This window comes from Stegastes partitus, unplaced genomic scaffold (assembly GCF_000690725.1).
Source record: "Stegastes partitus isolate 25-593 unplaced genomic scaffold, Stegastes_partitus-1.0.2 Scaffold477, whole genome shotgun sequence".
Taxonomy (NCBI): domain Eukaryota; kingdom Metazoa; phylum Chordata; class Actinopteri; family Pomacentridae; genus Stegastes; species Stegastes partitus.
The window spans coordinates 138,961-153,450 of record NW_007578208.1 but is presented as its reverse complement, the minus strand read 5'-3'; the positions used below and the strand labels follow the sequence as shown (position 1 = coordinate 153,450).

The 14,490-nt window shown below is 41.4% G+C and overlaps 1 protein-coding gene across 1 annotated transcript in view; it reads left to right on the top strand.

The window, feature by feature from the left end:
• LOC103360983 (receptor tyrosine-protein kinase erbB-4-like) overlaps positions 1 to 14,490 on the top strand; it is a 357,047-nt gene that overhangs the window by 289,900 nt on the left and 52,657 nt on the right. The window contains exon 19 of the mRNA XM_008286939.1: positions 9,832 to 10,017. Within this exon, the coding sequence (XP_008285161.1) occupies positions 9,832 to 10,017 (186 nt within the window). The remainder of the gene's footprint in view (positions 1 to 9,831; positions 10,018 to 14,490) is intronic.

The following is a 14,490-nucleotide window of genomic DNA, read 5'->3' as shown; positions in this document are numbered from 1 at the left end:
ACACACACACACACACACACATCGAAAGCGACCCACTTGCGCTCGTGTTTTGCACTTAGTTTGACAGTCTAAAAGGAAGAGTTTTGAAGTGTTAGCATTTCTATTTTTGTCAGGACGTCTTTGATGAATATCCCGTGTGTGTTTAATTTTATGTTCTGTGTGCTTTGGGATCTTGTCTGACAATCGGAAAACCAGATGCAGCAACGAAAGGGCAACGTATATGAGACGTGGACAGAGGTTATGCTGGGACCTGTAGCTCGTTTAAAGGAAGATATGTAAAAAAATTAGCAATGCTTGTTTGTATACCTGCAGACGATCATGCACGTGAATCTGTGGCAGCACCAAATTTTTCTTTCTAGATTTCGACAAAATGTGGAGGATGATTTCTGTCGGTTTCCAAAATTAAACTGAGCATGAATCAAGCAGAGTGTACCTTATTATGTGAAGTTAACGTTTAAACAATAAGTAGGAACAGCGACAAAGCAGGACTACAGTTTATTTTGATCAACGTATTTCACCGCAAGAATAAATTGCTGTTAAACACATTGTGGTTGTCAGGCAGCTGCGTTCCTTTGTGTCATCGTTGTACCAGTGTTTGGACGGGCCTTTTACCTGAAAAGTTTGGGAACCCCTTTATGAGCACTTCTGTATGTGTAATGCTACAGAGATGGAGTTTCACTGAGCTGAAGAACCACTAACATCCACATATTTGTGACTCATAGTTTACCTAAGCACCGGAAGAGCAGAGTAAATCCAGGCTGAAGTGCTTTTTTTTTTTTGTTTCAATAACAGAAGCAGTAATGGTATTAAATTATAAGAATGGTCTAGTGACGGCAATTTCTATTGTTATGGACTAAAAATGGATATTACTGACTACGCGGCTCTAACAGAATGTGACTGGGCGAGCAGGAAAACAAAAACATAATCCAATAATAAAAGCATCGGAGTCAAATTCAGTATCTTTCCTGTTAAAATCGTTAGCGTTTGATTACACGTTTTACCTTTTATCACCTTTATGTGTCTTCTCCTATAAGCCCGGCTCACAAAAACAAGCATTCCTACGCAGTTAAACAGTTTTCTGCATTTGAAGAAAACGTATTTTCTCCTGATTACATCTGTTTGTGATGTAATCAACTTATCCCTGCCGTATATTCCGTTGCGCTGCTGCACCTATTCAGCCAATCAGTCCTATATTACATCGGATGTGTCACCACGGCAACCCGAGGAAATGTAGAAACTTTAAAAAAGTGTTGTGGAAGGGTTGTATTTTACCCCAAACTGTGATGTTTTCCTAACCAAGTGGTTTTAGTGCCGAAGCGTCACCTTTAAGGGAGAAAATGCTCCTTTCAAAACGTAAACGAGAATGCAGTCCGGTCCTATAGGGATGGGAGTTTTGTTAGATGGGCTGCTTCTATTGACTGCTGAGCAGCTGGGGGCTCAGCCTCTGCTTCGGGGAACATCAGTGGTAGTTACAAACAGAAAGCAGAGTGCCATTCATTTACTTTACCCATCCATTATTTCACAGTCAGACTGGGAATTCTGACTGGTGACCTTCTAGCTGCAGGCCACACTCACTTGCCACTGACTGTTTGAAGAATGTCACTGAGGATTGATTGGCTTTCAGTGCATGTGTGTGTGTGTGTGTGTGTGTGTTTGCTTCTGTGCAGAGTTTGCCCACTCCTTACCTGTGGAGCACTCAGTGAAAGCTTCTCCTTTTAAACTGCAATCAAATGGCCAGAAATAAAGCGTCAACACTGCCTCCCCGCCGCAAGCGCTTGGCAACGGAACGGGGTGTTAAAGCCCTGCGATGCTGCCGCGCATGTGCTAATATGCATTAATGTAGGAGTGTGCATGTTTGTTTATGTACAATAATGATAGCAGCTCCTGGAAGACACTGTGATTGTATTTAGTTTGCAAGTCAAGCTCCTGTTTAAGGCTTGTTTTCAGACAAATCTATATATGTACAGTCATGACTCAATAATCCGACCCTTAACAATCCTAAACCTTGCTATCCGACAGGTTTTTAGGAAAAACAAACGGAACCCATAAAAAATAGCCTTAACATACCGACAGCCTTGGATTCTGACTCCTTGTTATCTGACTGAACAATCCCATAGATTGGCTACGTTCACACTGCAGGACTTGATGCTCAATTCAGATTTCTTTGTGAAATCCGATTTTCTTGCAAGTTCGTTCACATTTCCAATTAAATGTGACTTGTATGTGATCTGCTGTGTGAACTTCATACGACTCAAAAGTGTCCCGCATGCACAGAAGAGGACATGACGACGTCACACGCAGCGAGCGTGCTCAGTGTTTATGGAAGTAAACACGGATGGTAACGGTGGAGCGTATCTGCCACTCCCCCACCACCACCGATGGTGGAAACAGAAGTGTGAGCGCTAACTAAACTGGCATCAGCAGCCAAGTACTGCCTGTGTGTTCCGTCCACTTCCACCCCGTCGGAGCGCTGCCCCTGGAAGTGGCCAGAACATGCACAAGCGCACCGGTCAATTAGGCTGAAATCCAGCGATGCGTAGTGTTCTAACAATACACTAGTTATTATAACAACTATAAACAATAAATATTAAAAACAAGCCTTCCAGCATCAAGCCCTCCTTGTGTCTCGACCTCCGTCTTGACAATCCGACATAAAAGAAGGTTTTACATTTAGTGTCAGATTATCAAGTCATGACTGTATAACTTGTTGTCTGTCCTTAAACATTTTGTTTAGGGTGCTGCTATAGCTCACCTGGTTGCACTGGCGTCCCATCTATAGGGGTTATAATCCCCAACGCGGAGGTCATAATCCCGCTCATGGCCCTATTCTGCAGGTCCTTCCACCATTCCTCTCACTATTTTCCAATCGAATGAAGGCAAAAATGCCAAAAAATTATAATAATAATTTTGTTTAGTAATGCTGCTTCCCCTGTGAATGATGTTTTACTCAACTGTTGCTCTGTATCGGTATCAAACAGGCAGCCCTTCAAGAATTTATTTTAGCAATACAGTGTATTTGTAAACTATATATATATATATATAAAAAACATGAAGCACTTGTCAAAACATCGTTAGACTGAGCTTCAGGGGAAACAGAATACATTCTTGTATCAACAGTTGCTGTGAGTAGAAGGAAAAGAAAGACACTGTTGGTCTGTCACATATTCCGATTAGAAAACAGCTTTACGTTGTGGTCTTTATGAGCTTTAATGCAGGTGGATCTGAAGCAAAGAAGTTCAAATGAATGTAATTACCCAATAAAAATAAAAACATAATTGGACTAACTTTATAGAGAATTGCAGAAGCAACAACAGTAAAACGAATCTTGTTTCTTTCGCTCTTTGTTTTATTTTCTTAAATTGTAACAACAAAATGAGAACTCAACAGTAGTGATATAGATTTTCTAAAATTAATTTGCAAAAAATGAAAAAAATAACGGAAGCAAAGGACTATTGGTGCTTCGGGTAACTGATATCTTGCCTAAAGAGATGCATGTTCCACCCCACACCTAATGACTTATAAATCAATTGCCCTAATTCCACACTAGTGTTTATTTACTATTTTATTTACATTTTTAAAGTCTTTATTAATGAACCAAAGCACACAGAGTTAATTAATATAACATGATTGCCTCACTCTGGATTCAAACCTGTCTTTGCCTTCAGAAGTTAACACAGTTCAAGCTACCACATCAGAACAATCCAGATTTGTTTGATTGATCTCGTCCAAAAAGCCAAAGAGCAGCCCGACAGAAACACCCGTCCTCTCTCAGTCGTGGGCCTGATTTACCCTCATCCTTACTGTATCTGCTGCCATCATTGGGCACCTTCAGCACATGAGCGGGGATCTGATTATGCAAGCGTTGTGATAGATGAGCCACATAAATTCTAGACTATGTAGCAGTTGCATCTCTTTGTCACTGTTCCGTGGGGCTTTATTCACTGTATATCTGTCTCTTCCCCAGTGCACACACACACACACACACACACACACACACACACACAACCACCTCCACCTATCTTGTGTGTTTGCTGCACAGCTATCTATCTCATGATGAATTGTCACATTAACCCATAACCCTTGTAGCCACAATGTTTTGTGTGTGTGTATCCACGTGTGCCAGGTATTTGTGCAGAATAGATGAAGGCCTATTTCTGTCTTTGGCGGTGTTTCAGTACCATTTGAATAATACAATGCGGGAGTTTATGATGCTACAGTCGTGTGCAGTGACGGAGACAATACACGGATCAGCAATGAAAGCACTGACAGGTGGAGTGAATACCTCTGCTTTATAATGGCACCTGTCTGTCAATGGGTGTGATATACAGATCTTGAAGTTGATATTTTGGAAGCAAAAATAAATGGGCAAGCATAAACATCTGAGCTGGGTCAGAGCATCTCCACATCTCTTGTGTTCGTCGTGTGCAGTGGTTGCAAAAAGTGGTGCTGCTACTGAAAATGCTTAATGCTGTCTGGGATAGAAAGGTGAGGTTACTGTGTCTGGGGCTCCATAGCTGCAGACTGGTCAGAGTGGCCATGCTGACACCTGTCAACACACCAACAATGAGCGTTGGAACTGGACAGTGGCGAGGTGGAAGAAGCTGGTCTGTTGCAATGAATCACATTTTATTTTTTTTTGCATCTTGTGGACGGCCAGTTGCATGTGTCGTTTAGCTGGGGATAAGATGAGAAGCTTGATGCTCTCAGCAATGTCCTGCTGGGACGCATTGGGTCCATCATGTAGATGCTACCGACATAAACATCATTTTAGACTATGTACAGCCTTCCATGGCAACGATATCCCCTGATGGCAGTGATCTCTTTCAGCAGGATATGACACCCAACCACACTGCAACACTTGATCAGAGATAGTTTGAGGAACATGAGGTTGCCATGGTGATGGCGGTGCGCACATATCCCGGACATTCATTCTGCAAAACTTACAGCCGAGAGACTTTGCTGAACATCAGGACAGTGAACGGCGCTGGAGTTGCAGTGATCGGTTGTGATGTGGACAAACTACACCAACATGGAGTCCGATCAGAGACGACGCCGGCAGTTACCCGAGAGAGAAGGAAGCGGTACAAACGTAAACAAAAGAGGGGGTAGAGAGCCAGGATCTATGCTAGGCTAAAGGCTAACCCCTCCAGACCAGCAGGACCGTCCTCCTGCTCTCCAATGTCCGCTCCCTCCACAACAAGCTGGACGAGCTACGTTTGCTGAGAGAAACCCGCAGAGAGTGGAGGGACTGCTGTGTGTCTGCTTTAACAGAAACCATCATCACACCATTGTGTGTGTCTTTGTGTCCCTGAAGATCTACCAGGACCTGAAGAGGTTCACCATGTTCAATGTGATGGAGACAGCAACAGCAAACGTTGAGTGTCTTATCCCAGACGTTCATCCTGCAAGACTTACTAATTAAATGATCCTGAAGAAGCGTTCTCTCATCTTGCCTGTACTACTGTGTATGTACAGCAAAATGACAATAAACCTGATTTGATGAGACAGAGTTCAACGTGTCGGCTTCCCAATATCTCATTTGAATCGAGCGTCTGTGGGATGTGCTGGAAAAACAAGTCTCATCCATGGAGGCCTCACCTTGTAACTTCCAGGATTTCAAGGATGTGCTGCTGATGTTTTGGTGCCTGATACCACAGGACACCCTCTGAGGTCTTGTGGAGTTCAATCAGAGTTGTTCTGGCAGCACAAAGGGGAGACCTACTACACAATATCAGTCCGCTAGTTTTGATATTGTGGCTGCAGCTCCTTCATATGTGCATATTTTAGCTAATTCAGAAATTCCAAACATTGAACTTGACACCATTCTTACTGTCTTGTAGGACAGAGACACATGTTTCGTAGCGTCTCCTCTTGCTCTGGGTGCTACGTTTTTAGGTTACTACAAAGAATGCCGAAAGTGTTGAAGTGGCGAGTCCCTTTGAAGTGGAGGTTTTTTTTTTTTCATAAAATTCTTCTGTTTCTGAATGCGTGGAACCTTGCTGCTCACTTCAAGAGGAACTTCAGTCTTAAACAGAATAAGGGTTCCTCTGATCTTTTTGCAGTTCAGTCTACACTTGTAAACATGATGAACTCTCTGGAAGTGTGCGAGCCTTTGAATGTTTGTTCCGGCATTTGACCTCCAAAAAAAAATCACGAGGAGAGTGCTTGGGCACGTTCTAGCACATTACGAATGGGGCAATTATCTGCACACATATGGGGGTTTTTGTTCAGAGTATACAAATAGAAAAAACAGCCGAAAGTTATTAACAAATTCATTATTGAATAATTCTTAAAGCCACTTTAGACTGCACAGTTTTGGACCATCTGAAATGGAAATTGTGAGTTTGTATCATAAATTAGGTCCAACTTGAGTGTTGGTCAACGAACCAGGTTACAACCTGGGATGATGCACGTTATGTTGGTCTGTTTAACAGTTTGTGGAGGCTATTTTTGAACAATGAAGTTTAATGGGAAACATACACAGACACCAAACTGATGGAGGTGAAAGAAAATAGTTTGTGTGACAAAGAAGAAAACTTTGAGGATTTTTAAATGAGCAGTGATAAATAGGCTCCAGTTGGGAATGTGCATATCCTTGTATGTGTTTTTTTTTTTATATTTGCCTAATTGCATTGAAAAGGATCTGTGTGCAAACAAGATGGTGACAATCAATGGATGCCATCATGGACACCAGAAGGACATTAATTTGCAACACTTCGTAGGAGAGGGCGTTTTTTTGTTCAACAATGCACGAGGTGTGATCAAAAAGTTCGGAGACTGCGCTTACAAACATCAAATTAAATTTCATCCTCATCAAAGCGGTCTCCTGGTGCAGCAGTGCAGCTCCCCCAGCGCCTCTACGACACTTGTAACGCTCCCTTGAAGCCTCCGTTATGTAAACACGTCAAGTATCATCTGCAGTGAGCGCCGGATCTTCTAAACTGTGTCAAAACGGCGATCCTTCAACTTGAGTTTTATTTTGAGGGAAGAGGAAGAGGTCACGGGGAGCAAGAAAAGTGTTGTAATGACCAAAACTTAGCTGTGATCAGGCAAACAGTGCACTGTAGCACCTACAGTTTAGGTTGCTCTTCATTTGACATGTTAGAATATAACAGTAGAACCCTGCCTTGATAATCCAACACTGACGGACATGTTCCCAGTGCACAACTACATGAATGTTGAAGAAAACATTAAATATGCTGCTGGCATGCTCTTAACCTGATGCTCCTCGTCTGGTCCTACAAACTTTAGGTTCTTCCGCCATAAAAACTGCTTTTTCTTCTTACTGTTGCAGCTGCAGACACACCTTTTGTTAACATCGATGACCTTCAACATGAAGGTTGGATTATCTTGAGGCTTTTTGGAGTTTTTTCTGCCCCAGTTTGCAGTGTGTGGAGAAATCATAAATGTACACCCACCAGTGTCTTGAGGTCTTGTCACAATCCTGGCTCAGGGTTTGACACAAAATGGAAGAGACCACACGCTGTTCACGTTCAAACAAGTATTTTTATTTAACTAACCAGTCCGGTCAAATTAATCAATCCAGCTCAAAATGTAAATGAAAGAGAGGAGAGTGAGCACCTGAGCTGCAGCCCTCTTAAAGGCTTTGGCCACACCTTCAGTGGGCGGAGCCAACAGAGACGGCCATCTTAGTTTTGACCTTCCTAGAAAAACAAACTAAAATGTTATAAGTGTTAGAAATACAGAGGCCGTCACAGTCCCCTGACTCATATCAGTTAGTGCTCACACATTTTGCACCTTCGTGACCGTGATGCGCTTCGTGCTCCACAAACAGTCCCAGGACTTTTTGATTGCACCTTGAGGAGAATGAAGGAAGGACACCACCAGATAGCAAATGCATGCTGGACCATCTGTTGTAGCTGCAACTGGAGTGATACTGGGAGCAGCTAAAATGCCAATTCCGGCGTTAATAAAAGAAAATTGTGCTTCAATCCTCAGTTTGTTTTATTTTTATGTGAATTACCTGTGACAGGCGTGCATGCGATGGATCACATAAAGCTAATGCAGCCGCCATTAACCGTAAGGTTGTGGATAATAAATTCAAGTCGTTCTTTTATCACAGCTGTAGTGTGAAGCTCAGACCGTCCCTGTTTACCTGCTACAGTTAGAATGTGTGTTCTGTCCTTGCAGTACAAAGCTGGAGCTATTAACCAAATGTATTTCCTGTGTAAAGAACATTTCTATGGAACACGACACACTTTGTCGACTTAAAAGGAAGAGTGACAAAAACCCACACAGGCCTTTTTTTTTTTGAGCAAATAGTCTTCTTTTCACTCCAATACACTAAAGATTTAGTCTCCCAGTACACAAATGAAAACAGTATGATCACACAGCTAGTTGTTGTTGTGAGTCAATAGCTGAAAACGGAACACAAATTCATCCACAGGCAGGTAAACATATTATTTGAAATGAAGTTTTTGTTTTGTTTTTTTGTGTGTGTGGATAAAACAGTAAAACTGATCATCCTCTTGTTAACTCACCAGGATTGGGTGCATGCATAAAGAATAAGATGTTGTTTGATTCATCATTACTGAGATAAATGAATTGATTCTGTTCCCCAGATGACAGTCAGTGTCCTGGAGACCCGCAATTACTTTGGCTGTTTAGGGAAGCCGTTTACGGCATAAGAAGCATTTGTTAAACTGAAATGAGTACAATGATAACTTTTTCCCGCTCCGGTAAGAATAAAGAGATGCTTCTAAGAGTTAACTTTGCATCATAACATTACTTAACATGAAGGGAATTTACATGGCAGCTGGATAAATATCATGTTATTACTTGCAGACATGTTTGATTATGATATGATGGCACTATTTTCCTGAAAGTCAGCAGTAAACTCTCCTCCTCACGTACTTCTGCTACTCTCAGGGTTTTGTTCCAGAACTAAGGTGTTACAGAGCACTAGAAATTAAGTAATTAGCTACATAGTCTTACATAGTCACTGAAACATTACAAACTGAAATGAGTATATTGATAGACTGGTGACCTGTCCAGGTGAACCTGCCTTCACCCTGAGTCAGCTGGGATAGACTGCAGCCCCCCACGACCCTACTGAGGACTAAGCGGTGTATAGATGATGGATGGATGGATGTGCAACCTTTTTTCAAAAAGATTTTCTGATTATAATTTTAAATTATGTTTTAAAATACTGGGAAGAATTTTGTTGTTATTAAGTCATTTACATAAAGGTTGGCAAAAAAAAAAAAAAAAAAAGAAAAAAGTTAAGCTCCTGCTTTGTAGAAGGCAAAAATGAAATAAAAAATCCGTCATCTTTTGGCCAATTCAAAAAACTTCCAGTTTATGTCAACAACTTCCAGCCGCTGTCGACGGTCGGCCACCAGGTTCTCTTATTACAATTCATCACGTATCCATTTCGCAGTGTGACAGGCTTCATGCAGCACAGCGTGTCATGGCATGACGTGCAATTGATATCATGCAGTTTGGCACAGATTGAGAGCAAGATTTTGTTTGATCCATCTGGCACAGACTGACATGGAGCAAACTCGCACTGCCATTGTGTTGTGTGTGTTTTATATACAGAGAGGGGTGATTTTAAGTTCATGTTTTTAAATATTACACTTAAAAAAATACAAATCAATATGCTATTCTGATGGGGATCAACTCATTTAGATGTGCATTTACAGTACGTTCTAAATGTGTTCATTCTATGAAAAAGTATTTGTTGATTCAGCAGTTGTCTACTTTTCTTTCACTGTTTTTCCTTTACTTTACTTTTTGTTGGTACTATTTGCAAAGTTAAACAGCCACCCTTTACCTTCACATGCCTGAGTGTGCATTTGTCTCATTCAGGAGGCTCTGATCATGGCTAGCATGGAGCATCCCCACCTGGTCCGTCTGCTGGGCGTCTGCCTGAGTCCCACCATCCAGCTGGTCACACAACTGATGCCTCACGGTTGCCTGCTAGACTATGTCCACGAGCACAAGGACAACATAGGATCACAGCTGTTGCTCAACTGGTGTGTCCAGATTGCCAAGGTAAGGACAAAAAAAGGTTACTTCACTACTTGGGGCTGCATGGATGCTTGGCTGATATGTGTGGGGAAGGTTTGAAGTGTGTGGTGTGTGGCAGGCTGGTTGTTTGAAAGATTAGTACGTGTATTTATTGTATTTTAAGCTGGATAAACCCTCTGTGACACCACCCACAGGTCATGGATTTACCTATAACAGTAAACAGCTGCCGCACAAATTCATAACTTTAAGCCTTAATACAATTTAAACAGGTGAGTTGTATAAAAAGCTCAACCCACTACAGCTTTCACAAACGGGGAAACTGGTTATAGACGCCACAACCGTTTCTGGTACCAGGCTGTAAACATGTTTAGTTCTGTTGTTAAGTTTGACATTTAACATAGTGGTCATTGGGGACTGACTGACATTAGAAGTCAGACTCAAGTGGCCGTTTAAGGAACTGCACATTTGCTTCATTTCTCAACATCAGAGGTTGCTGCTCTATAAATACTTGTATTCGCTTTGGATGACGTGCACATACATAACTACCAAACTCCCCCCTTTGTCTCAGCTATAGCATGAGCTACTGCATTATTTTTAGACGGACAAAAATTCTGTTTCTGTTGGTCTGTAAAGGGCCGCGAGCCAGAGACAATGAGTGTACATTCGGTAAATAGCGTCTAAGTGCAACGGTGGATTCAGCAGCAGACTGAAGAGCTAAAGTGAATAATTTAAGCTCTTGCTTGACTTTCATGGAGGATGCATGGTGTGCGGGGAACTCAGAGGATGTAGGAGTGCATTTCTCTAGGGCGTGGATAAAAATACACTAATTCACTACTGACCATAGATCAGAATCTACATCTCTGGCATCGTTTAGCAACCCTAGTAACGCCTTATTAAGCAGTATAAACATTTTTTTTCATTCTTCTACACATTACGTGTTGGAATATATTAATTTAACAGACACTGTATTGCAACACACTCCTACAAAATATATCTTCTTTTTTTTTTTGCCTCCAAACATGCTGCGTTTTTTAAACAGCTGATGAAACTTTCGCAAGTAAGGGGTTAAAAATCCAGGAGAATCAGATGGAAAACGGTTGAGCAATTGCTGCAGTCTCCAATTTAATATCTTAGACAAATATTCCTGTTGCCGTTTTGGGCTAAATCAGAAGCAGGCAGTACTCCAGTGAGCTTCCAGGAGAAAATATTAAACCATCAATTAAATTTGGAACACAGCTATGATCATACCACAAATAAAGTGCTTTTTTTTTTTTTTTTTCATACCAACAGCGATCAACAGCGCTTGTATTAAGTCATGCTCACAAACTTTCCATGCTGTGTAACACAAATATTTTCATGGTATGGAATTAATCACACAAATTACTTTGCGGGAAAAAGGATGGAGATCGACTATATGCACATGAATAAATACATGCCCGCTGTGAACAGTTGTCTACATGGAGAGATGTATAATTCATAAAGGCTAGATATGGTGATGTATTATTTACCATTGTGTTGTGCTACTGTGTGTATATATTGTTTAGTGTTTTCAGTAATTGGCTACAGCTCCTGGAGTCACAAATAGCCGTCAGGGGCCGCGGTTAATAAGGTGCCAACACTCGGCTTGATGTGCGCACAAACACAAAGTGTCCTTCACAACGTGGATCAGAATCTATCTGTGTGTCGGCAACAAGGTGAACCGGGACACTTGGCCCAACACCATCAATATTCCCACACGTAGGCCTCATAATAACTTCTTCCGTACTTGACTCCCGAAACATTTTTCTTCGCATTATTTGATTATCTCTATCAGGGATGCATGCATGAAGCCTCGCAGGGTGTTCGTCGCTCTCGAGGCGAGTGACAGGGCTCCACTGTGAGGCAGCAGCCCAGCGGCTCTCCCTCTCCGTCATGGTCGCCATCACCACCATAGATTATTAATGGAGCGATCTACCATGAGAGTCATACTAATGAGCAGATTCATCAGAGCTACTACGCATGCAGCTCTCTGATGCTACAGAATGTGTTTTTTTAATATATCCTTTTTTTAGCTTCCCATACAATTAACCTACTATATCACTTCCTCCTCATTACGTCTGCTCGCTCTCCACAGCTCCTCGTTGCGCTCGTCTTTACGTATGTTTAAGTTTTGACTTGCTGCAGCGGTAAAAGTTAGATGTTGAAATATTATCGTGCTGCAAGGCTGTGGTAAGGACAGAGAAATGTGTGTTCCAGTTAGTCTTGACAATTTTCTCAAGAGGCTTTTCACAAGGGATGTGATATATCGGTTTGTCTTTATTGGATGAAATGTTTCCACATCTCACCCCTGACACTAATTTGTCAAGCACGGGGAGTGAAATCCACTCGCAGACTTGGTCGTAATTTGAGATTTTTTCTAATGTGACGACGGCCTGATATAAACGATATCAACAGCAGCTCCACATTAGTGCTCTAACAGCCATTACCGCCATGATAATGACAAATATTTTCTCCTAAAGAGAAAATATGAAGCAGTTGAAATGCATTTGACGTGTTTCTGGCATTGTGTTGTGAAATAAAGAGCACAACTAATGAGCTCACATGTAACTTATACACTTCTTTACCCAGGAGCACCTGTTATACATTACAAATGTTGAATTAGCACCTTAAATCCAAGCAGTTTTTGGCCTTTTTTTGCTTCTCTCACATTTTTGCTCACTGTGGGCTCAGTTTCTGATGCAGTGTAAACATGCCTTTCAAACCTGTGGGCTGGTTTTGGGGTCCGATGGTTAATTCAGCGTTCTTCTTGTGGTAGTAAAACAGTGGCACACATTTCAGCTCCACGTGCCAGGTGTTAAACTCACAGCTGTTTTTAAAGGAATGACTTGCTTGTGAGACAGCTGAAATGTTGATGATATCTGCAACAAAACACCATACAATTGTCATTTTACTACTTAAATTAGCTTAGCTTAGCTTAATAATTGATTGGGTGACTCGTAAAGTGGCTTTGGTCCACATTGACATCTCAGCAAACACTCAACTGATTGGATGTTGGCGATACATGCAGATAATTTGTTGATCTCGTGACCTTTTCAGCAAAAGGATCACCATAAAATTTGGGACATAGATTAATTAATTTAATTGTAATACCGCAGCAGTTTCCTCTATTGTTACTATCAGGTCAAAATCTCAGATCGAGAAGCGACTAAATCTCATGTGTTGTCTTTTATCAGACTTAGGAGCTAACAATGTCTATTCTGAAATGTACAACAATTAGCCCAAGCATTTGAATGCAGTCTTATCGTCAGCCTTTTAGATCAGTTGATATTTCTGTCAGTGAGCTGCATTCTTTTCATTCTTTGTCATCTATTTTATGTAGAATACAAGTTGAGATGAGACACGATTTGGCACATTAAGAGGAGTTAGAATCCGTTCCATGAAGCTAACAAGCCTCATGTGAAAGCTTTGATTCTAGTTATTCCGGTTACAATCTAGTGTGAAAGTGGGACCGTCTGTAAAGGCTTCCTCTTATACAACAGACCGGATTGGAAGCTTCCACACCGATTATTAAAGAGAGACGGAAGTGACTTCTCAAAGTGTGGTTGCACCAATTGTTTAAAACAGTGATGGGATTCATTTTCCTGATAAATATTTAGTGTGAACACCTTAAATGTGCCATTGAAGAAGACTTTAATATCCCACTACCTGTTTTAGGATAATACATGACGACTACATCGATTTAACACACGTGTTTGAACAGCATCGCGGCAGGAATACCTCATCGAAGCGAGCTGTATGACGACAACCACTTGTTGAATGCACCAGCAGATCTTTCCTTCTCTCTTCGTCAGTATTTTTATTTTTATTTCTATTGAATGTACGTGTGTGTGTGTGTGTGTGTGTGTGTGTGTGTGTGTATGTGTGTGTATGTGTGTGATAAGAGGGCCCCACAGTGTGTATCACAGGGTCATTTCTTTGTGTAAACCAGTCTTGGCAAACATGCCTCTCTCCAACTCATTACATACATCCCTGGGGTTCCGATGAAAACTCAGTTCACTTCTATTCCCAGACTACTCGGTGTGTTTTTCTTCTGTTGTTTGTACTTATTTCAGCATATGAATCTCTTCTTTTTTTCTCTCTCTCTCTCCGTCTCTTTGAAAATTGAAGCAAAAGGAATGTACCGTGGGCTCCCATGGATGCTCATATTAGTTTTCGATCTTTTGTTGGTACAAATATTGTACTATCACTATCCTCCTGTCAGAAAAAAAAAAGCAGTGCAGCCTCACCATACGCAGATCCCGGTAATAAACTACCCACTGGCTGTTTTATTTTTCCTTGCGTGTCCACTTTGTAAAGCCCTGCTTCTATAAGCAGCCTTTACTTGTGCAGCTTGTTAAAGCTGAAAAAGGTTGACAGATTTTAATAGTGCTGTGATGTACTTTTTTCATTTGTTTGTTTTTCCTTGAACACATTCAGGGAGTTCATTTACAGTGTTATCGGAATGGAGCACGTTTTTTT